Source organism: Neofelis nebulosa, chromosome 3, assembly GCF_028018385.1.
Source record: "Neofelis nebulosa isolate mNeoNeb1 chromosome 3, mNeoNeb1.pri, whole genome shotgun sequence".
NCBI classification, from domain to species: Eukaryota; Metazoa; Chordata; class Mammalia; order Carnivora; family Felidae; genus Neofelis; species Neofelis nebulosa.
Window position 1 is genome coordinate 110,470,856 of NC_080784.1, and position 25,909 is coordinate 110,496,764.

At 38.1% G+C, this 25,909-nt stretch overlaps 1 protein-coding gene across 2 annotated transcripts in view; it reads right to left on the reverse strand.

The window, feature by feature from the left end:
• Positions 1 to 25,909, reverse strand: part of UGT8 (UDP glycosyltransferase 8) — an 87,176-nt gene that overhangs the window by 39,437 nt on the left and 21,830 nt on the right. For both annotated transcript variants that reach the window (XM_058721531.1, XM_058721532.1), the window contains exon 2: positions 16,667 to 17,490. In XM_058721531.1, coding sequence (XP_058577514.1) covers positions 16,667 to 17,488 — 822 coding nt within the window. In that variant the 5' untranslated portion in view covers positions 17,489 to 17,490. The remainder of the gene's footprint in view (positions 1 to 16,666; positions 17,491 to 25,909) is intronic.

The following is a 25,909-nucleotide window of genomic DNA, read 5'->3' on the forward strand; positions in this document are numbered from 1 at the left end:
TCTGCAGTTTAAGCAATATCCAAGAATGACAGCTGAACCTGAGTACGGAGGTGCTGGTGACAGACGATCTATAAAGTTTAGTGAAATCGTGAAATGGCAAAAGGGAATTCATTGCTCAAATAAGCAAATTCATTGCTCAAATTCATTGCTCAAAGACCAGCTCAAATAATCTATAAAGTTTAGTGAAATCGTGAAATGCAAAAGAGAATTCATTGCTCAAATAAGTGGGAGGGAATAGTACTTTCCAATAAGTAGAGAACATTCAGCATGAACCAGAGATCAGAACGACCTGAAATGTGAGCCTCAGTGGTAGCAGAAGGTGGACCTCGCTCCCTGTCAAAGAGATGAGTTTCAAAATGGGAGAACGCACAGTGCCTCATGCATGGTGACTATCAACAAATTATGGAAATGATGACAAAGGAAAAGAAAAGAGAGATGGAGGGGAGCAAAGTGGGGAGAGAAAAACAGATGACTGTCCCTCAAAATGTGCCTAATCTGGGGTGTCTCCTTCCAATTCCTCTCATGGAGCTTTGGTTCTGGGCATGCTCCAAAGGGTCTTGCTCTAAGGCAGTGGTCTTACTCAAAAAGCATTTCCATAACCCAGATCCAGAAAGCCTATAGTGGAACATCCTTAGGACTCTAAGGGAAAAAGCAATTACTGGACCCTGTTCCTTATCCCTAGGTTCTAATGCCAAACTCTCCAGATGCCTGGCATTTCCGGAGTACTTCCAAATGTCATTTAGTGTGATTACAAGTTTCATATCTATCCTTTCCACCAGACTTAAATTCCTTGAGGACACAAGACTGCTTCTGCTAAACCCTGTGGTCCCAGGAGCTAATGTAGTCTCTGGATTTAGGAAAGGGCTCCATGCATATTTGTTAAGAAAATGAAAAATGACCTAAATATTTCTAAGTGTTATTTTATGGTCAGATCATAATGATGAAAGCATTTTGGTGTTTTCACGTGAATAAAGCAAGTACCACATGTCATTCTAAACCTACATCATTTATATTCTATTGGAAAATTGGTTGCAAGAAATCTGGCAGGGTTTTAAAACATAATATTAATCTGGTAGAAGGCATATGTGAGGTTACATATTTTGGTTTATGGTTCTAAAGGTTAGTATGGCCCAAACTCTTTGTTTTATGAATGAATAAACTTGGCCTACCTTGATGAAGGATTTCTAGATACCTTGGCCTCAGTACAGATACAACTACCTGAAGCCTGTTGTGAACTGTATCATACTTATAAAGCACGCTACGCATTTCTGTCCCTGATTACACAAAGAATATATAACACACGAACCCAATTCTATTTTTGTGTCACTATAACAGAGAGAGATCCTGAGGGTCTACAACACTAAATGGCCCAAGAGGGCTATGCTGTATGAATGACTTAAAGTCTTCCTACAGTTATTCTGGAAGGGTCTCAAGTTACCAGATTGTCACATTTCACCGTTTTCAGCATGCCTATCTCAAAAACTTATTTGCTCTTTTAATATTATTTCTCTCTTAATCTTCTTCTTTTAGTGGACTTGAGAAGAAAATAACCAAGCTGTTTTGAAGGTACATAATTAAGAGTGAATGAACTCTGAGTCAAGAAGACCTAAAGGTATCCATTGGGAGTCAAGTAAACGCACTTTAGTTCCTGGACATTTTGGCATTGATTTTGGCTTCTCAAATGTCCTTTTGACTTGTTTTTTTAGCTCTTGGTTGTCATCCAGATGAGTAAGACTGCCAGAAAGAGCCTGTCGGTAATTGGAGTTAGAAGAAGAAATGGCATCCGAACTCAGATCTCCACTAAATGTTCTCTTAAAAATGCAGCCCGTCTTAGGTAAATGATACATCTCTCAAAATTCATCACCTATAGTTCCTACATAATGCCTCAACAATCCTTTGCTTTTATATAATCCTCTATAATTGATAGATACCTATAAATGTTATTTAAACTGATCTTCAGTGAACATTTTTGATACAGACAAAAATCTTCTCCTTTTATGACTAAGAAAACTACACTTGAGAAATTCTTATGGACAGCCCTCACGAAGACGAAGCTAGTAAGTGGCAGAGAGGGGACTCACACTCCAGTCTCCTGACTCCCAGGACACTTCTGCCACTGCAGTGACACAGGTTTGACTATATGAATTAGTGGAGCACAGGTGGTCTACAAAGGCTACTAATAGCAACACCACACTACTAAGAAGTGTGCGCCTGCTGAATTTCAGAGGATCATTACCTTATTACTTCTCCAAATGCATATTCCTGAAGGAAAAAACATCTTCAACAAAATCTGTGCCATTTAAACACTCAAAGTGTATTTAAATATTTTCTGCACACCTCAGCTTCTCAATGTAGTATTGTTACTTGTCTGGCCCATTTAATCCTCAAAGCAAAAAGGCAAAGTCAGTCTACAAGAGCGGTAGGCACACATTTTATGACCACCATGTCAGGCCTGGGAACATTCCTGTTCTCTCTGAACTCACAATGACTGTGAGATCCAGTGCTGAAAAAGCTAAAAATGCTGCATTTCCTCCTCCCTAGAAAAAGTTTGAACCCTTAGGAGTATAATCACCCAGGGGCACCTGGTTGGCTCAGTTGGTTAAGTCTCTGACTTCTGCTCAGGCCATGATCTCACAGTTCATGTGTTCGAGCTCTGTATCCAGCTCTCTGCTGTCAGCACAGAGCCTGCTTCGGATCCTCTGTCCTCTTCTCTCTCTCGGACCCTCCCACACTGGTTCTCTCCTTCTCTCTCTCTTTCAAAATAAATAAAAACTTAAAAAATAAAAAAATAAAAATAAAAAATTAAGAGTATAACCACCCATATGAGTGAGCACTAAGAACTGATATTAAGGATACACAGTGTGCCCTTCATCCCCGGGAACCATTACCTCTGCCTGTTACTAACCAGACTAATAACGCTACTGCTATTGATTCTTCTGACTTATGTCTTACTGTCACTAGACCTCCAATTTCAGTATAAAATATTCACTACTTCTAGAAAGGTAATACGTTAAATTGCTATCAGCCATTAACACAGCACTAAGCAAATTTCTTAAACTTGATCTTTGCTACTGCTAACTGCATCTGAAACAAGGTGGTTTTAGTAAAAGGATAGGAGATGGGGATTTGGGAACATAAGGCAGTCTGAGCCACAGTTAAGGCTGACTGAGGTGCTACAGAGGTGTTGCTGGCCCCAGGGTTCCGATTAGGGGGAAAGCAAAGCAGAGGGGAAGAGAGCCTTAGAAAGATTCTGGGTGGTGGGGGCTTGGGGCCAGTCAGGCCGGTGGGGGCCATTGCTGAAATGGAGCGAATAAAGAAAGTGAAGAATAGAAAGAGAAATCAAAAGGTCACATGTTAACTATGGCAATTTTTTACTAAGGCTGGCCATATTTTAGAGAAATTATGAAATTTGGTGAAGGGATGATATTGCTAAATTATTCCTAGCAGGTTAAAACATTTTGTTAAAGATTGCCTGCTTTACGTACTCAACACAAATGCTTATTAATGAAACCAGTAATGTGCAAAGATTATTTATTTATGGTTTTCAAACAAAAATGGTATTGTATCAACTCCACTGGGTACGCTTTGTCCAGTTTGATGTTCTAATTAGCAATTCTTAGCATGATTAAATGCTAAATACACAGCTGTGTGAGGCTTCAGCTGGTAGTAACCAGTAGTGCCTAATACTGACTTTTTAAAAGAGAAAAACAAAAGTACTCAAATACTGGATACAAAACTTTCGAGGCCTTATTCAGCTGAAAGAAGCAAAGTTATAAATATAAACAGGAGTTATATATAACATGTTGATAAAGCTAAGAGATGTAGTATTTGTCAACTCTGTAGAAAAGCTGTTTGGACTAAAAGAAAATAAGCCAAGCTGAAGGAACTTACTTGGTTGAGCTCACGATATGACACATTACATATGGATCTCCATTAACTCATCGTAATTTTTAAAAAAGACCTTATTACTAAGTAAGTCTAGAGAGAGAAGCTATCTACTTTGAAACATTATTGAAGAAAACCCATATACTTTTTGAAAAAAAGGAACTTTTCTGTATGCACCTGAAAAAAAGTTGTACATAATCTAGCACATAAATAACCTCACTCTTTCCTAACTTTCTTCTGGTAACATCCAACATCTATAAATAGCTAAAAACCAGTGGAGATTTTTCTATCTCCATAACAGAAGTGACCCAAATTACATGCATCAGTATAAATTTCTACCCTTTAAATGGTAAAGATCCTGTAAACAGATCTCATTTGAAGTTTTATTTATGAAGCAAATTACATAAGGCTTAAATGAAAGAACTGTAAGTTGCAAAAAGAAAACCAAATTCACTGTTTGGTAGGCACAGTAATATAAAACAGGTTAGTACTAAGTCCCTCAGATGATTGCTTATTCTGAATCATAGGTATTTCTGACTAAGCCAAGTTTTTATGGCCCTCCCTAAGCTTTGGCAGCATAGAGGACAAAATCCCTCCTTTTAACCTCTCTATATAATATTCAACTAAGTATGTACTTTACCAAAATGAAATTAAATCTGCAAAGGCCTTAAGCATTTTCTTATTTCAATTTTTGCCTTTCAGAAGAAACACATTTTGCAAAATCTATTCACAAATTATCTACCATAAAAAGCTGAAAGACCAGAATTTTTCAAGTGAGAAGAAACCAATGTATATATATATGGCTTGTGTCCTAAAATTCTCTTTGAGATTACAGTTCAAGAAGAAAAATAAAACTTGTTCAATAGAAGTAGTAATTCAATTCTATTCTCTGGAAGAAAATGAATTTTCTGTATTGTGCAAAATAAAACCAAATGATGGCGTGAATTAAAAAAAAAATTTAACGTTTATTTATTTTTGAGACAGAGAGAGACAGAGCATGAACGGGGGAGAGGCAGAGAGAGAGGGAGACACAATCTGAAACAGGCTCCAGGCTCTGTGCTGTCAGCACAGAGCCCGATGTGGGGCTCGAACTCAGGGACCACAAGATTGTGACCTGAGCCCAAGTCAGACGCTTAACCAACTAAGCCACCCAGGCGCCCCTGAATTTTTAATCATAAATTCTTATAAGACCAAAACTACTCACCTTAATACTATTTCTAATGATTGCTTATGATTTACTAGAAAAATCAAAGCTTTGCTACATATAAATTGTAAAATTCCTTTCCTATAGCTATCCCTTGCCCATCCTCTGTGAGCCCCCACCTTCATGAACTATTACTTACACCATACCTACACAGAAAGTCTGCTTGACTTCAGTTCTGTCAACATAACTACACCAGAGATTAAAATGTTTTAAGGATATAAATCTACATTTTAATTATGTATGGTGCCTAAAATGTTTTATTCCATATCATCACTGAAGTGGAGGAAACTTAAAAACTAATCCAATCCCGCCCACTGACCTGCCCGCAATTTAATGATAAAGAAATGGGGACCCAGAAAGGTAAAGTGATCTTCCCGAGAACCTCCTTGAGACCTTGAATATATATAATTTCCTGGTTCCCAGTGAGCACTCTTTCAACTTTACCATTGGACCGATGTAGCAGATATAAGAAAATGTTAAAGGAGAGCATAAATTTAGTTTTTTGTTGCTACTTATCTACTCAGTAAACAACTAAAATTGTCCAGTGACATAGGACCCCTGCATATGTCCCCAACTAACAGGTGGAAACACCCAATTCAGCAGTAGTGATAACTGGTGGACTTTCCCTTCTTGAAACACTCATTTCTTGGATTCTAAAACACCATTCTTTCCTGGATATTCCTCACCTCCCGGAGTTCTTGAAGTCTCGTCTTCCTTTACAAAGCTTGTACATGGTTGAGTATTGTTGGCTCAGACCAAAGTCCTCCTTTCTTTCCACACTTCTCTGTAAGTAATTTCATTTATTCCTAATGCTTTAGTCCAGTCTCTTGGAAGATGACCCCCACATTTGAATACCCAGCCCTGACTTTTCCTCTCAGCTCTATGCTCGTATCTTCAAAGGTCAGTCTGACATTTGTGCTCATAGATCCCTGGTTTCTCGGATTTAATATGTCCAAACTGAACGATGTCTTTTCTCTAAAAAACCCGCTCATCCTTCAGTCTTTCCCTTTAACGAAATGCCTTTGACTGGTTACTCTTGCAGGAAACCTGCTGTTTTCTTAGAATCCCCTTCACCCAACTCCACCAGTTAATTCTACCTCCCAAATACACTTGGAAACATCCCTCTTCTCACCAGCCCACCACTTCCCTGAGTTATGGCAACATTCACTCAGTTGGACCTCATGTCTTCTCTCTCTCCTTCTAACAAGATTTCCCCACAAAGTAACCAGAGCAATTCTTTCTAAAATCCAATCACTTTTAACTCACTGAATAAAATCCGAACCCCTTACAGTGTATAAGGGCTTCTGTGAGATGATCTCTGCTCAGCTGTCGATGTTTACCTGAGCCACCTTGCCCTAGCCCCTTGCCTCCTGCTCTTCAGCCTCACTGAACTTTCTCAGGTCTTCAAAATGCACCTTGGGATGATGTGTTCACTGACAGGAATGTTCCCCTCCCGTGGCTGGCTCCAACCTCTCATGAAGCCCTACTTTATCTCCTGAGAAGACTTCTTCGTCTCCATCAATGCACCCTGATGGCTTTCCTCCACAACACTTTAGTGCTGAAATTATGGCTCTTATTAATTTATTTACATCTTTATTAATCATTTCTCCCATCAGACTCTAAGTGGCACAAACAAAGAAACCGGGACTTGCACTTAATATTGCTAGTTCAGTGCCTGGTACATTTTAGGCTCTCAGTAAGTACATACCGAATGCATAACAAAATGGCTGTCTATTCCTTTTCTGAACAGCCATCCCTTTGTGGTATGCAAAAGCTTCTCACTGCCCCCAACACAAAAAAAGTTCTCAAAGGACCTTGCAGTGAAAAAGAAAATGTCAAGCTGGTTTCGCTGCTCCTCATGGTGGCCTGGAACTGGTAGTCAGGGCATTTATTTAGCTTCAAAGTTTTAGTAATAATTTGTCCCGCCACTTGAGCTGCTTTGCACTGATAAAAGCTCTGGAAATCTATAGCTTAAAAATAATTTCATCTCATTTTTGCAAAATAAATTGGGCAAATACATAGGCTTTTACAACTGGAAATTACATTAATTAAAAAAATATATATTAAGGTCTATACATGCAGAGTGCTGTGGCACAAGGTATGGAAGTGGGTGGGATATAAAAGATGAGCCAGGACCTCTGCTCTCAAAGAGTTTTGCTTCCTCCATTACTCTTTCTGAAAATGTTCAGTTTTTTTAGAACCTAGTGTTCTTATTTCTATTTTTATTTTATTTTGGAGAGAGAGCATGCATGTGAGCAGGGGAGAGGGGTGAGGGAGAGGGAAAGAGAGAATCCCAAGTAGGAACCAAGCTCAGTGTGGAGCCTGATGTAGGGCTCGATACCACAACTCTGGAATCATGACCTGAGCTGAAATCAAGACTCCGAGCTCAACTGACTGAGTCACCCAAACAACCCAGAACCTAGTGCTCTTCTTAAAGCGCTACACAAATTAAATATTTTCAACTGAGATTAAAAGAACTTTTCTCTAACTCGAATTAGGGATAGAACAATTTAACAGACATTTATTAAGTGGTTGTGATAGTCAAAGAAGTGTAAAATCCGGTCGGCTTACTTTGGTACGTTTATCTTTACTATATCATATATTTGAAAATTTTTGATCTAAAAAGCAAAAGCAAATCAAGGGAAACAACATCCTCAACATAGCATAAAGGTTTCCTCTCTTGTATCAGAAGACAATTGTCCCGAGAAGCTATCCTGTCAAAAAGCTACCATATGAAATAATCTTAATTATATGTAAATGCCCATTTTAATAAGCACTCTTCTCTGAAGCAAACTTCTCAGGAAAAAGGAACACATGCCTCTCTGTGACCCTCTTTCTTTTCTTCTCTCTCTTTCATATCCCATAGCACTTTTATCTTACAGCACTTTCTATAACAAATGCCTGTTAACAGTCTAATTATATTGGTAGAATCACAACTTTTGAGTCTTCTACTAAAAGTGGTCCCCTGTAACAGCAATAAGTGCTGCTTTGCAAAAAATATCTTGACAGAAAGCCAAAGGAAAATGGTGGAGGTACGTGTTTCCCATTCTGGCCCATTCTGTGCCTCATTTGGTAGCACAATTGCTTCTGACTGTATGGAGGGTCTCTTGGGCTGTGACTGCTTTGTGTTCAACGTTTAAAGAATACGCCTTCTTCCACAAATGCCCAGGGTTCTGGTCTGCATAGCTTTGTCATTTTTATTTTGGCACCCAGTTCCTGTTGCTGAGAACAGGCAAATCGCAGGCACTGCGAGCACCTTGCTGCCTCTCCTCTGTGCTTTGTGAAATGATCTTTCTTTGGCACTGTGCTAGGAGGAGTTTCTATACCTCTCTGATTCTAGATGGAATTAGAACACATTCAGGATTAAGAAGTGCCTGAAAAACTCTGTCCCATTACTTCAGTGCCTATTTCTCTTTGGCTGTTTATCCAATTTTCTTGCTATAAGTACCCATTACAAAGTAACCCTCTGCCCCAAGTTGACTCTGGGCATATCAGACAGGAACCAGTATTTTCCTTAAGTACATGTTCAGGATTTGCAAACTTATGAGAGATGCCTTCAAAGTTAAAAAAATAAAGTGGTTCTCATAGCATTAAAATATTTCCTGAGCAAGCAAGCTGACATAAAGACTGCACACTAAAAAATAAATCCTTTCTCATATTTTTTATTTATAGTATGTCAATAATGGGTAGCTGGCATTTATAGAATGCTACATAAAATATATGGCATTCTGCTCACTACTAAATTCTGGATATAAGACTGTAGATAAGAAAAAACGTGATTTCAGCATATAACTTCTTAGAATTTTAGAAAACAGGCATTTACATAATGTGACTTTAAAATCATAGCCTGCTTTGGGGCCCCTGGGGAACTCAGTCAGTTAAGCATCCAACTCTTGGTTTGGCTCAGCTCATGATCTCATGCTTCATGAGTTCAAGCCCCACATCAGGCTCTGTGCTGTCAGTGCATAACCTGCTGGGGATTCTCTCTCTCTGCCCCTACCCTGCCTGTGCACTCCCTCTCTCTCTCTCTCAAAATAAATAAAGAAAAACTTAGAAAAATAAAATCATAGCCTGCTTTGATCAAATACTATACATTAACCTGGGATAAAATATTTTCAGAATGTTGTAAAAACAGAAAAAGAATATAGTGGAGATGAATGAAGAAATAGGGAAAATAGTTGAGGGTATTCATTCTGAAAAGCGTAACTAACTATTATTAACATGGCTGCACACGGACATTCTGTTTAGGACTGTGTCTTAAAGCAATGGTTGATAATTCAATAGCATCATCTTAATTTCACAATGCAGAGGTATAAGATAATAAGCTCCCCATGTGTATAACGGAAACCAGGGCTCTTCTGGATATTGAAATACACACATACACATTACACAATTTATGCTGAAAACAAGTGTCTAGAAGGGAGAAAACCTATAATGATCACAAAAAAAAATTCCATTCTCATGCCAAATAAATTACATAATACAATTAAAATTTATAGATCACACAGCTTGTCTGCAAAGTATGGTTAGTCCTCAGACCAGCAAGCATCAGCATCAGCATCAGCTAGGAATTTGTCAGAAATTAGTATGCCCATCCCAGACCTACTAATTGGCCAGTCAATCTATGTTTTGACAAGAATGTCATGGCATTCTGATCCAAACAATACTGAGGAACTGGGGCAGGATACAGAGATATTGCAAGAAATCAGGATAAAGACTGGGGTTTGTTGCTGAGTCTGCATTCTAGATCTTAGAAGAAAACCTAGAATTTATTTATGTTTTTAGGTTTCTAGGCTATCCAATCTAATAATCTAGTTTACAGGGTCTGAGTGTGGAGGAGAATCTGGGGAGAGTCTCTGGTTAGAAGGCAGGCAGTCATTTATTTGCCCTAAGCTCTTTTAGGAATGGCAAGCACAGACATAGGAAAATGAACAGGGGTAGAGCCAGCAGGACAGGGGTTAGGGTCCCAACTGCTCCATGTAAAGGTCTGAAAAGCCACAGACAGTATCATTGAGCCTAAGGAAGCCGGCATTCCCAAGTACCATGAAGCTACACCCTTAATTCTCTCACCCTTGAGAAATGTACCCATCTGCTTCTACTAATTTCTCACAACACTCAAATGGGCTAATGTCACATTATCTCACTTGTCATTTTCCTTCTATTTCTGTGAGAATGAGGATGAGAAAAGAGGAGGAAAGAAAGAGAAATAAACATCCCCAGGACAGGAGCAGAAGGACCACGTGCCAACCCCTAACATAAGCAGAGGGGAAGATGTGGAGACTTCCTCCACGTCCCCCCTTCGCCCCTGAAACCATTCTATTTGCCATGTGGAAAATAGTAAGTGATAGCGATTCAGCAATTATAGCTCATCTTAATCGGAGCTACTTAATAGGAGCTACTAAGACAATAATAGACGCAACAACCGCCACCACCAGCTTTGCCATGGCTCTCGCACACCAATCCCTCCGAGGTAAGCACTGCTGTCCTCACTTTAATGAGGCTGAATCGCTCATCCAAGAGTCCTGTGAAGGCCAAGATTAAAAGTCAGGGCCATTTGGCTGAAAAAGCCCATGTTTTTCCACTTTGCTACTTCTGCCACAAGCTCCAGTAAAGTTGGTACAAAAAATTCCATAAACAAAAGTATGAATTAGGTAGTTTGTCTCCAGTGACACTGAATCTTCAGAAGCTTATGCTCACTCCATCCTCTCCGTCAAAATCTGCACTCAGGAATAGGTCTGGCAAACTCAACTGACAGTAGAGATTTTAATTTCAAAAATAGAACTGTCTGGCTTACAATGAGATGAATATCATACCAAAAACTTGGTACCAACAGCAATTTAATTATGAAAACTGGCATTTGTAAAGATGATCAGTTAAAAAGATTTCCCTTAACACGGCCAGTGTTTGAATTAATATCTACATAAACAATTCTATTGGGCATCCTAAAGCTTAAATACGTAATAGCACAAGAAGGAAGGTGTTTAAAAATCCTATCAGACTCTGTACCTTCAATTATATTTGGATCTTGTATCATATCAGGAAATCTTTGTAAACCCATAATGCTTACAGAAGCAACTGATAAGCTATTTAAAACTACAGTGCAGCTTAGAAAATTACCATATCAGTAAACTGAACAATAAGTTACTGATGGTTCTAACAGTGCCTGATATACTTTCTGGATAGATTCATTGAGCAAGGTAATCTGGTTTCTTACCACAAAATAAAGACAAAATATATGATCAACCTATAAAACTTTTGCAATAAATATCTCCAACAACATTTTACATTAATAAGTTCCCAAAGCGAATCTATCACTTCTGCCCAACTATCCTGTGGTAGTGAATATTTAAGCTCAGAATTAGTCATTGGAACTACCTCATTAGTCTCTTTCCAACATTACAGTTGTCAATTTCTGATCACCGCACAGCTGCTAACAGCACAATAGTACTATATAGATGAAGACATTTTACTAAGTCATTTGTGAGTGATGGCATTCAAAATGAGGAACCTGTAACAAAGGATATGTAATTTGATTAAGTGATACTTATTTAAAAGTGGGCATTTTAGTGGCGCCTGGGTGGCTCAGTTGGTTAAGCATCCAACTTCAGCTGAGGTCATGATCTCACGGTTCAAGAGTTCGAGCCCCTCGTTGGGCTCTGTGCTGACAGCTCAGAGCCTGAAGCCTGCTTCAGATTCTGTCTCCCTCTCTCTCTGCCTCTCCCTTGCATGCTCTCTCTCAAAAATAAAATAAACATTAAAAAAATTTTTTTAAGTGGGCATTTTAATCAATGTGGTACAATGGTTATAATCCCATCTGTAGCTTTATATTTCATGATAATATAATTTACATATAACACAGTATTAAAATGGCCGGAGTTTTCCACAACTGCTGTAATCTTGGATCAAGTTTGTTAGCACCAGCAACTGTGGTCCCATTTCTCAGCCTAAACACTTCATTCATTATTCGGGAAGTCAGCTTTCCACTACTATATGTAATACTAAGGAATGGCTTACAGGTGAATTAATGGAAACTGAAAATGGAAAGCCAATGCTTTGCTTTTCAGTTTTATTCTTCTTATAACCTAATCTGCTCACAAGTGGTTAATCTAATGAATCTGTTGTTCAATATCTCATTTTCCCCAAAACGTTTCTCTGTGAGAGAGTTCTGGCAAATAACAAAATGACAAGCAGTGAGTATTTCACGACCCTGTCCTTGGTCTCATGCTCTTTCTTATCTCTGCTTATCTCTTATCTGTATCTCTCCCCAGAACTATGTTTCCCTAAATTAAAAATGTTTCTACAACTGGTGAATTGAAGATGCCCTTAATACTCCTCGCCTGTCAATAAAGCACCTCTGAGGCATACCAAATGAGTACCTTACCCACCCCAAAACATCTTTCAAGACAGCAAGAGCTGGGCTGATTCGCTCTACTAACCCTGTTCCCGTGCATATTTGGAACACAGTAGAGGCCATTTAGTTCACCAACTGAGTAATGTATAATGATCTTTTGTCAATATCAATAACATTATGTAGCAATTCTAATTCATTAAAATAACTTAGCTTGGAATGTTTGGTTGCTTAATGGCTGGGATGGTATGTGGACATAAATTAGAAAGAAACAGATAATGCCTATACTATTAACAACATTGTTGGACTAGCTGAAACCTATTTCTTTTGGCAACTATTTCTATTTGATGCAGTTCATTTAATCTTAAACATTCACCGAATGCCTACCATTTTCTGGGTACTCAGGGGAGAAAGATGAATTAAGTAGAGGATCCACCCGCTTTGAGGCATCCACACTCTAGTTACGAAGAAAGCCATGTGAAAAACCAATGTTTAAAGTACAATCTATTAAGTGCAAAAACAGTTTGGGACTGTAGAAGCAGAACAGTGACAGAGATCAGCTGCCTGGCAGGGTCAGACCATTTCATCAATGAGAAATCATTTAAAAATTATCACCTGAAATATGTTAATTTTAAAAACTAGGGTGCACCTAGGTGGCTCAGTGGGTTAAGCATCTGACTTCGGCTCAGGTCATGATCTCATGGTTCGTGGGTTCGAGCCCTGTGTTGGACTCTGTGCTGACAGTTCAGAGCCTGAAGCCTGTGCTTCTGTGTCTCCCTCTCTCTCTGCCCCTCCCCCACTCATGCTCTGTCTCTCTCAAAAAATGAATAAATGTTGAAAAAAATTAAAAATTAATAGACTCTCTAAGTAAATGTATGATTCCTTAGTGGCATTATTATTTCCCACTAATAAAACTGCTAAAAGCTTTAATCACTCTCTGTTAGATATTATTTCATTCACATTTAATACTTAAAGGACCTAATCAAGTAGGGATCTATTTCCACACCCCTTTCCTGCCCAAGGCAAATCTTTTTTTAAAAAAATCTGTATTCATGTTCTCTACCACCCTGCAATGATAGGGTAAGATATAATCCAATCTGGACCTCTTCTCCTTCATTGACACATTTTAAGGACCCATACTCTAGGGAGTCAGGTAGTAAATAATACTGCAAGTTAGGCACATAGCTAACATGCATTGTTAAATAATTGTATTATCAAGGAACTCAATTGCTTCACTCTATGCTAATAAAGCACCTTGCAATCAAAAGCATTTGGACCGGGCTGATTGCTACTATTAAATCTCTAAAGCATAAGTAAGAGTATGCATGACTTAAAATTTGACTCTCATATTAAGTCCTCACAATCTTTGAGATATCAAATAGTTGAGAAATATTCGTCTCTGCACAGTTTTGTATACACTACAAATGTGTAAATGAGTAAAATGAGTACCAAGAGATGTAGGCATCTTGACAAAATATCTAATCACAGCAAAATAATCCACATTTTACTTGGCTGTGCCACAAACCAGCTGTATGGCCTTGGATGTGACACTCAAATTCACTGAATCTCCTATGTGACAAATGAATGGACTATTCTCTGTATTTTGAGGGGAGAAAAATAAACTAAATTAATGGAACTGAACTAGATGCTCTCTAGAGTTTCTCTAGGCTCAAACATTATGAAAGCTTCTAAAAAGTGTCTTTTAGAAATTTTCTGTAGCCTTTCATCCCAGGTTTTGAAATGAAATCCCACTGTCAAATCATTTCCAGACATCTGGAACACCTAATCCATCCCCAATGTAAGATACCAAGGCAGTTAACAATTAAGCTGTTATTAGTGAATCATGTGTTCTAAACGGCCACTTGCTGGGCCCTATTATTTTAGTGTCACAACTATGACCTGAAAATAATACAGGCATTTGAGAAACTCATTAACTTGTAGAACCCTGAGGTACAGTTTATCATATCAGAGAAGTCTACTAGAGAAATCCCATTAGGAACACATGTGTTCCTAAGCATATAAAACCTCACCAGAGTAAGAAATATCTGAAAGTGTAAGACACATCATTCTTCAAAATATTCCCTGGTGAAAAACTTTGTAAGTGGCATACTGAACTGAAAACAGCCCTTCACACTTACGAACTAAGTAAGACACTTTCAATGGGAATAATACATTTACCTAGATCTACATAACACATGCACATACCATAACTGGCACAGCCAAAGTGTCCATTGCAAATAAAAAGCACATCCTTAAAAGAATCATTACAAAACACCCAAAGAGAAAAAAAGAACAGGGAAGTCCACAAAGTAGGTCAAACCAGCATCACCCTAGAAATTATGCAAATCAGAAAACATTTGGAGTAATAATCGTATATAAGGCTCTAAACCCACTCAAAAGATGCTTTAAAAGTAAAATAAAATAGTGAAACTAACGGGCAGAGGGACCCATGGGGGAAAAGATAAGCTTGGGTTATAGGAAAAAAAGAAACATTCTCACATGCTATGTATGTATCTTAATGAAGGGTAGTGGATAGAAAACAAAACATAAAATATTATTCTGTGCTTATGTAGCTCAAGTTGCTGCAACTCAAGACAGATGTACAGGGACTGAAGATTCATCAGAACATTCCTTTTCATCATGCATTTCTTTTTCAGTCCGAAGGGAGACAGCACCAAAACAGAAACCAAATGGAGCAGGCAGAAGGACAGTGCTCTGGCTGAGAAAAAAAAAATGAACACCGGGAGGGAACAGGGCTCATCTGTGTAATATTATGAATGACTCAGAGTAAAAACAGACTTCCTTATCAAGTCTTGTAGAAGCTACTTCTAACTCTGATTTTAGCTACCTTTAGGAAGAGGAGTTAATATATAACACAGTGACTCTGGCAGAGAATACTTAAGGATTCGAAATGGGCTTGGATAAATTTGTGAATGGCTGAGAAAAGCTGAGGTTAATTCCTATCCTTTATATTTGATGCAGAGAGAACAATTGTGCCCTCACAGCTTCCATTGGCGACATCTGATTGAAATGCTAGGGTGGTATGGGCCACAGATCTGGCAAGTTCTATTTTTTTCATGTTACACGAAATATATCAAGGTGTTATTTATTAAATATACTTCTAATAAATGGATTAGAAAAGCCTACAGGCTGGCTGTATATTCCAATCACATTCTTTCTCCATGAGAAAATGCTGCCCAGTGATTGTCCTTATCTGATGCATATATAAAAATGTCTGGATTTGCTCTTCATCAAGTCCTTAACAAACTTTTTTTGATACGTAGTGACGAGAGCTAGAAATGAGTAATTTAGCAGAGTTGTTGTGAGTGGCTCTTTTCAGATTTTCAAGAGTAGAAATAGTTTCAGTAGAGGACAAAATTGTAGAACAACTCATTGCTTCCTGGTAAATGACATCAGATGCTGAGATTAAATACAGAGAACCAATCTGGGGTTAGGAAACCCTACAACAACAGATATATGAGCATGGCTCCTGCAAGTTTGAGATATCTAAGAAAACACACTGTGATGGAGAAGAGAACACAAGGGATTTATTGACAGCTCAACCAGGAAAAAAGAATTTAGGTCTGACTTAGATATGAGACAGGCTTTGTTCAAGTTCAATCAGTTCCATCTTTGAAATGAAATTGCAACAGGACAGGATTTCTTTAAAAGAGTTATAGTTGCTTACTAAAAATTAGTTGGCTCCCTAGTTTGATGGAAGTTACTACCTCGTTTTCATTGTTGGACTTTCTTGTGGTTGTGATTGCTGAAAGAAGAACCTCTATTTACATGGTCTCCTATTTATTTGAGTTCACTGAACCTAATCTAGATGTGGAGACCTGTAATCGTGCTTCTGGCAAAGAACAGACGGAACTCTGTTTAATTAAAAGCAAAAAAACTCACATTCATTAAAGCTAACTATCTAATAACTACATTCTCCTCACACGCTATCGTTATTACTTAATCAAAAATACATTTCCCAGCCACTCTATTGACCATATAGAATGGCCCCTCAGCAATGTAGAAATGCTCCAACAAAGCAGGAACGTGTTCCAGGGGAATGGCATCCACAAAAGAAGGGACCCTGGTAGGGATCTACTGTCTCAACTACTTTTTAGAGCAGCATCGGTTAGCCAACAATAACCAATCCTATCTCTTCCGAAACTCAAAACCGATTAAATTGACCTCTGTATTTAGAAAAGATTACCAAGGAGTTCAGCAAACCTTACTTCTGGTAGTGGGCTGGCCGGTTTGGTTAGGATTCCTCCTACATACACAACATTAGGCAGAGTGGGTCTCGGGAACTCCAGTGCTACATCTGTACACAGCATCCACAGACTGGAGCCATGGACCAAGTCATACATGGACTTCTCCGGCAGCAGGTTGTACTTCTGCATTATCCTTTCATACTTGGGAAGAACCAGAAAGCTGACCCCTAATCTGGAAATGAGGTAAACGCCGGTATTTTTCATCCTTTGCAGCAAGTTCATGTGGTCTGTGAGGAGTGAGTTAAATTCCGGGACGTAAGCTAATGGGGCAGGAGCACCCACTTCAGCAGGATACCAAAGGCCAGTTGAAAATACAGCATATTTAACCCCTAAAAGATGAGCTATCACAAATCCACACATGTCATTAGGGTCCACCAGCAGCAGGTCAAACTTTTCCTTTTTTAGACCCTGAATCAGGGCACGGTTGCCAACCATCATATCACAGTTCTTAGTATAGTGATCCAGTATGTCAAACAGTTCGATTGCTGTCAATCTCCCAGAGAAAATATTCCGCATTTTGGACTGCAGGAAAGCATCCGAGGTGGTACTGTTAAAAATCCCTGGGTAGCGCTGGAGGCTGTAATGATTAGATGGCGCGATGTCTCTGCCTTCAGAGAGAAGAAACACTGTACGGTGGCCTCTCTCGTGCAAGGCTGAGGCTAGTGTCTTGAAAATGTACATATGGCTTTCAAACATAATTGGCGGCACGATGATGATTTTGGCAGCCTTCGCTATCCCAACCGCACTCCACAGGAGCACGAAATACGGAGTGTAAGACTTCATCGCTGAAATGACAACCAGAAAAAGACTTAAAACAAAGTATAGTCCTTACCATTCAAAACAAACAATCACAAAGACTTCTTTCAAAGTATTTGATGATCCAATATTTTGTCTAAGGATCACTGTTTAAAAGTATCCTGATATTTGTTCTAATTACCTCTCTATTTTTAAAAGATAATTTTTTTAAAGTACAGAACTGACAGCAAAGCTGACAGAAACTGAAATACATTTAAAATATATCTGTTGCAGAGCACATAACTCCATCAGTAATAGAGAACTAGATACTTTCTGAGAACTAGATTTCAGAAATCTGAAATAAAACTTCTATAAGATTGAATGAAAGATCTCTCTTCTTCGAATAATCACGATGAGATATCTATGAAACATTGTTTATCTTCCTTTAAATTTTTTTTGATGTTTATTTATTTTTTGAGAGAGAGACAGAGCAGGAGTGGGGGACGGGGAGAGAGAGAGATGGAGACACAGAATCCAATGCAGGCTCCAGGCTCTGTTTGAGCTGTCAGCACAGAGCCCAACCAGGGCTCGAACCCACAAAAGGCGAGACCATGACCTGCGCCGAAGCTGGTGCTTAACCAACTGAGCTACCCAGGTGCCCCAACACTGTTTATCTTTTAATTGAACATTAATGTTAATCCCAGGAAGAAGGGCCAAGATTTTTGATTTCTGGGTGCATCAGCATGTATGTGTCTCTTTAAATCATTTTATCACAGCAGTTACGTTCCCAATTATGACCAAAGCATACCAAAGAAAGATTGTTTTAAAAAATAATCCTTTCAAGTAACAGTTCTATATAAAGGACATTTTTCTACAGGAAAGATTACCTTTTATGTGAATTTCCCCTCTATCTAAATACACTTATGTATCCTGGCAGTCTCTATGTAATTTATAGCAATTTGCTAATTCATTTCCGGACATTAAAAGAAAAACTTTTAATAGAAAAGTTCAAGGGAGTTAACCAGATCTATGTAGATGTTTATAGAAGTGATTGATTAACAAGTGTGTGCCAGACCACACTTCCTGTGTTGTACTTGTAAGTCAGGTGCAAATGGCAAGTTAGATCATGGTTGTACAGGTGATACCTATCACTTCTACCTTTTCATGTTAGTGGATTATGTACAATAGTTAGAGTTGTCCTCAATCAGTTTTTAGAAATAAGTGTTCTACCTGTGGGGTCTATATAGTGTGCAAATTCCTCCTACCCGACCCAATATAATTTTTACTTAGACTCTAAATTAGCCTCCAAACTGAAAACAAACAAACACACGAACAAAACCCATGTAAATAATAATTACCCATGCAAACTGGATATTTTTACTTCAAGGAACAACTTAGAATAGATTTATATGCACATCACCAAATCAATAACCATTTTCATTCATTATCATATATTAACTACCCTATTTGTACAAATTCCCACCATCTAAATGAAGTTTTAGCAACTATACCTTCTCAACATTCAAACACACTGCAAAACACAAAAAAGAAATCAATAGCGGGCAAATGATAGATTCTTCTCATATCAAGATTTAAACTATAGGGGCACCTGGGTGGCCCAGTCGGTTGAGCGTCCGATTTCAGCTCAGATCATGATCTCACAGTTCATGGGTTCAAGCCCCGCATCGGGGTATGTGCTGACAGCTCAGAGCCTGGAGCCTGCTTCAGATTCTGTGTCTCCCTCTCTCTCTGCCCCTGCTCACTCTCTCTCTCTCTCTTTCCCTCTCAAGAAAAAATAAAAACTAATTTTTTTTAATTAAAAAAAAGACTAAACTACAAAATACATTATAATTCCAGGTGCCTCTTCCTTCTCTCACTCCAAGGAAATTTTCAAACTATTTCTAGATGAGTTGATACTATACCATTAAGAGTAAATTGAAGTCATGCCCATTATAAGCATAGAAGAGCCTGTGTTAACTATTGCTTGAATTAATGAGGGCTTTAAAAAAACAAATTTAGAGAAAACACTATTTCTATAGCAATGAAGTAAGTTTATTCTATAATTACAAGGTCAATGAAGAAAAAAAATTAAATAGCCAATTCTGGAGGAAACTTTCCAGGCCTTCATTCCTCTGTACCATCTCTCTAATGTATCTCTCTGGTGCAGGCTCCCAATTCCAAGGAATTAAAAATTAAGGATTTTCAGTAGACACGTTCTCAATTCCAGGGATGAGATTTATGCAAAAGCAGTTATTTCAGCAGCTAGTGTCCACTGCTGTGATTAATACTACCTGCCATGGTTTGCATGTTCAAGAAGACATACCAACGGATGGACTAATGGTAGGAACGGCTTTGTCTACTGTGTTTTGCATCTAGCTGAGCAGTGAACACACAGTTCATTCAGCTACAGTTAAAACCACTGCTTTATCTATCATAGACACATAAGACACAAAACAAAACACAAAAAATAATAGTAGGGAAACAAATCCTTTCACTGAGCTTTTTACTCTAGTCTTACTTTTTTATTTTAATATTTTATTTCAGAAATTACTACAAAGTAAAATGACATCATTTTCTGCGATTTTTTTTTTTTAATGTTAATTCAGTTTTGAGACAGAGAGAGAGAGGGAAAGATAGCAAGCGAGGAAGGGGCAGAAAGAGAGGGAGACACAGAATCCGAAGCAGGCTGCAGGTTCTGAGCTGTTAGTACAGAGCCCGACACCAGGCTCGAACTCAGAAATCAGGAGACCATGACCTGAGCTCAAGTCGGATGCCCAATCGACTGAGGAAAGTGGCTGCTTTTTTAACGCACAAGTGCTTATGTTCAAGAACAGCATTGTTCAAAAGAGTTTTCTTTGAAGATGAAAATGTTCTCTATCACGACTATCCAATATTGAGCAGCTGAAGTGTAGTTAGTGTGATCGAGGAACTGAATTTTAAATTTTAACATGTGGCTTAATTAATTTAGTACCAGTGGCTACAGTACTAATATAAGGTTAGAAAAAGTGCATACATTCTGTACATATAGACTTTAAAAGTAGTTATGTAAACATACCAATATTTGTGGGAAAAAATATCTTCTAAAAACAATGTCTACTGAGGCTTTGTGAAAAAAAAAAATTAATGACCAACAAAGAAGCATCATTTCTACAGATATAAAATTGTTCAAATACAAAATTAATTATGAAGTACTACAACAGCACTTTACTCTGATAAACATCGTTGTGGCGGGTAACAGAATGAGCAACACGACTACCAACAAATGGTGAGGCTATTGCTAGTCCAGACTTATCAGGATGTGTCTACTGATAAGCTGGAGTTCACTAATAGTAAAAACTTCTGCTCTGAGAAGGATAATGCCAAGAGAATAAGAAGATAAGCCACAGACTGGGAGGAAATAATTGCGAAAGACACAGCTGATAAAGGACTGTTCTCCAAAATACACAAAGAACTCTTAAAATTCAACAAGAAGAAAGCAACCAACCTGATTTCAAAAAGGGCCAAAGACCTTAACAGACAACTCACAAAGAAAATCTACAGATGGCAAATGAGCACATGAGAAGACACTCCACGTCATATATCAAGCAAATGCAAATTAAAAGCACAATGAGATACTACTACACACCTGTCAGAATGGCCAAAATCCAGAACAGTGACAACTAAATGCTGAAGAGAATACAGAGCAACAGGAACCCTCATTTGTTGCTGGTGGGAATGTAAAATGGTACAGCCACTTTGGATGACAGGCTGGTGGCCGCTTACAAAACTAAATATACATTTACCATATGATCCAGCATTTGTGCTACTTGGTATTCATCCAAAGGAGCTAAAAGCTTATGTGCACACAAAAGCCTGCACATGGATGTGTATGGCAGCCTTATTCATAATTGCCAAAACTTGGAAGGAACCAAGATGTCTTCTAGTAGGTAAATGGATAAAGTAGAATGGAATATTACTCAATGCTAAAAAGAATATGGACTACAAGCCATTAAAAGCAAAGAAACTTAAATGCATATTACTAAGTGAAATGTATATTACTTATAATATGCATATAATAGTGTAAATAACAAAGGATTTTAATTTAACATTTTCTACAATGGACATGTAGGTGTTACTTTTCTCTTAATAAAAATAATAAGCATTGCTTTTAAATAATATGTGATAAAAAAATCTCATTTATAATAATAAAGTACATAAAATGCCTTGAAATTAACTAAAAAGGATATTTGTTTGCTATCCTAAGTATGGCAAGCCTTTCTCCAAAGGCATACACATGGAAATAATACTAAGTATTTAGAAATACTCTACTACTTTAATGAAAGGTGGTATTTGAGAAAAGTCAATCGTTCCCATATTATAAATTGATAAATCAGACAGACTAGTGCTAATTTTTTCTTAATACATCCAATAAAAGTGTTGCACTTTAAATGATCACTGGAAAGAGGTGGAAAATGAGCATAAAGCAAAGAAAGAAATCCTCATTACAGATACTATTAGATTCGACTACATAATCATTAAATATTTTGGGAATGTTTAAGACATCTGGCTGGGGTGCCTGGGTGGCTCAGTCGGTTGAGCGTCCGACTTCGGCTCAGGTCATGATCTCGCGGTCCAGGAGTTCGAGCCCCGCGTCGGGCTCTGGGCTGATGGCTCAGAGCCTGGAGTCTGCTTCGGATTCTGTGTCTCCCTCTCTCTCTGCCCCTCCCCTGTTCATGCTCTGTCTCTCCCTGTCTCAAAAATAAATAAACGTTAAATAAATAAATACATAAATAAATAAATAAATAAATAAATAAATAAATAAATAAAATTAAAAAAAAAAATACATCTGGAGCAGAGGTTTCCAGCCCAAGATGGCTAACTGAACATAAGTGTTTCTATTCCTTTCTTCCTAAAGCTTCTTTAGAAATGACAGCCAAGAATATAATAGGGAAACCTAATATCTCTGAAAATTGTTATGAGGAAATGAGGTGTGGGCAGGGCTACAGTCATCAGTGAAATGGATTTCTAGAAAACAAATGCCAAGAATAGCTTATTGAGGAATAAAAGTGAATGGAAGAAGTCATGACCCAGAACACACAGAGAAGCCTGTAGCAGAGGTGAAAACTGCTTCCAGAATGGCTGAGAGCTTCAGTGGACAAGTCTGGGAGCAAGAGTGGTGGGAGCAGCAAGAAACCAAGGGGAAGAGCTCTCTAAAGAGGAGATAGAGTTGTTTCCCCCACCTATCACATCTTCTCTTCATTCTCATGGGCGCAAAGCAGCCGCAGCCGCATGTACTGCCCAAAGTAAAAATGCACATCGGTTCCCTAGATGAACAGATCGGTGGCCCGAAGAGTGATGAGAACTGATAACTCAGGGTAAAACCTCTTAATGCTGGTTTACAAGAGGTGGCTTTTAGCCCCTTACCTGTCAACCTAGAGAAAGTACTGGTCACTGTACATGCCGCATCCATACACACAGTTTGAACTCAACCTCCCAGTTAGAGGCTAGGAGCTTAAATTTGCTGAATGACTGAACAAAACAAACTAGATTTTACTTTTGTGAAAATTAGCAAGTACATCATTTTGAATGACAACACAGTTTTAGGCAGTTGGTAAAAATATAAATCGGTGCAAATGTTCTGAAAAACAACTGGCCCATCATTTTATAGTTATATATGTAAGTACTATAAATCAGGTATATCAACATGTATGTACAAAGATGTTCCTGTATTCACTTCTAACAGCAAACAGCCAGAAACTACCAGGAAACCAGCAATAGAGGATTAATCACATCATAGTACATTTTACGATGGAGTATTATAGAACCATCAAAACTGAGTTTTAAACATTTTTAACATGAGAAAATGCTCATAACATAAAGAAATAAAATTATATGTATTATGTATATACACTAAATGATTATATCAATGACAAAGTAACTTATCTGATAACAAACTTATCAGAAATCTGCAAACAAACAGAAATCAGAAATCTGGATTGTCAAATTGAGGAATTTTGTTTTCTCCTCCTATTTTATATTTCCAGGCTTTTGAAGTTTTCTACCAACACTAGACAATATTTATAACACACTCATTCCATTTCCATGCCTCTTTAGCTGCAGCCTTACTCCCACTCTCCTCTTGGAGTCCAATGTCTAAAAATATCTGTGTCTATTTGCTGGGCTCCACTTACTCCCCAAATGATTACAACTTGGCATGGTCTCCACCACCACTCTGCCCAAACACTCATTGTTGAGGGCACCAAATACCTCTTAATATTCACACAAATGCCCTTTTGTTCCCCCAACACTTCCCTGATTGGACTTCTCTCCAACGCTATACATTGATGATCAATCCCTTCTCCCCTCCAAATTCTCTCTTGGCTCTGAGATGCCACTGCTACTTGTACTCCACTGTCACAATATTGAAGAAAATCCGGAATTCAAAGACTCTAAACAAATTTCCTTTTGCATTTCAGCTCTCCCTTTCTTCTTAAATTAAAAATTATCTATATACTTGCATTTGAGACAAGAAACAATGCCAATTTTAATCAAAGGACCCACCTCAGGGCATAGGGAAGCCGTTTAACATTTAGGGGTAAATGGATTCAGCAAAACAAGGGTATCAGAGTGGCACTTTACTTGAACGCTGCAAATCCAAAACACTCATTTGCAAAAGTGATCCCTCTAAGACCAAACCCTTAGAACACCAGAAAAAAATAGATTAGCTGTATTTTTCCTGTTCCTAAACCTCAATGGTTCACTTCAGCTGAAATCTGACACCAGAACACCCCATTACTCTACTGAGATTTTTTTAAAGATAAAAAAAAAATAGGCTTCATTAACCCCTGATTTTTCTTATTTTCTCAAACAGGAGTCTAAAAATACCAGAGTCTAATACCTTACTAGACCTCGAGCAACCTTACTTTAAAGTGCTATTTCCATCTACTTATAAAAAAAGAAAGAAAGAAAGAAAGAAAGAAAGAAAGAAAGAAAGAAAGAAAGAAAGAAAGAAAGAAAGAGAAAGAAAGGAAGGAAGAAAGACAGACGGGGAATGGTCTTTGGCTACCACATGAAAGAATCATTTCTCTGGTTTTTGCTATTTGAGATTAAACCATGAATAATACTGAGCTGGAAAGCATACATGAGGATGAACTATATATATAAAAAAAATGGCAAGCACATAAACTACAGGGAAGAAGTTAAATTTTGACAGCCAACCAGCCTAGCAGCTTAGCAATTCAGGAGCAAAGGGAGAAAACAAGAGAGTGAGGGAATGAGAGAGACAGAGAGAGAGAGGCAAACCAAACACAGACTCTTATCTCTAGAGAACAAACTGATGGTTACCAGAGGTGAAGTGGTTGGAGGTATGGGTGACATAGGTGATGAGGATTAAGGAGTGCACTTGTGATAAGAACCAGGTGATGTATGGAAGTGCTGAATCGCTATCTTGTACACCTGAAACTAATATTACACTGTATGTTAACTAAGTGGTATTTCTTTCTATTTTTTTTTAATTTTTATTTTTGAGAGAGAGAGAGACAGAGACAGAGAGTGAGCAGGGGAGGGGCAGACACAGAGGGAGACACAGAATCTGAAGCAGGCTCCAGGCTCTGAGCTGTCAGCACAGGGCCCGACTTGGGGCTCGAACTCAATGACCCCGAGATCATGACCTGAGCTGAAGCCGGACGCCTAACTGACTGAGCCACCCAAGGCATCCCAACTAAGTGGTATTTCGATAAAAACTTAAAAAAAAATAGACTGTCATTTTAAATAAGAATCAAAGTGTTTTCGCATTAAAGGAAAAAAAAGGCTAATGGGACATTTAAAATCATGTCTGTATGTGGCGAATTGAACTATTTAGAAAAAATAGATTATGTAGTCTGGTAAATGAACAGCTAAAATTCTCAGTACTTTTTAAGTTTCTCTGGCATTTAATTATAATGACTGCAATAACATGAAAACAACATGTCAATCATAACTGCCACCAGAAGTCAACCTTGGTACTACATGAAATATTAGAATAATTTCATCTGTCTTCAAAGCACCTTTTATAAGTAAACCTAGGAAAATGCCATCCAGAAAAAATAAACAAAAATAAACAAAAATCAAATCCATCAAAATAAAGACTAATTAGACATCATTACTAGTGCTTTTAAATAAATGCCAATAGCATTTTTCATAGAAATAGAACAAAGAATCCTAAAATCTGTATGGATCCATAAAAGACCCAAATAGTGAAAGCAATCTTGAGAAAGAAGAACAAAGCTGAAGGTACCACAATCCCAGATTTCAAGATATACTACAAGTCATAGTAATCAAACAGTATGGTACCGACACAAAAACATAGAGATAGACCAAGAGAACAGGATAGAGAGTCCAGAAATAAACTCACACCCAAGTGGTCAAGTAACCTACAACAAAGGAGGCAAGAACATACAATGGGGAAAAGATGGTCTTTTCAATAAATGGTGTTGGGAAAACTGAACAGCC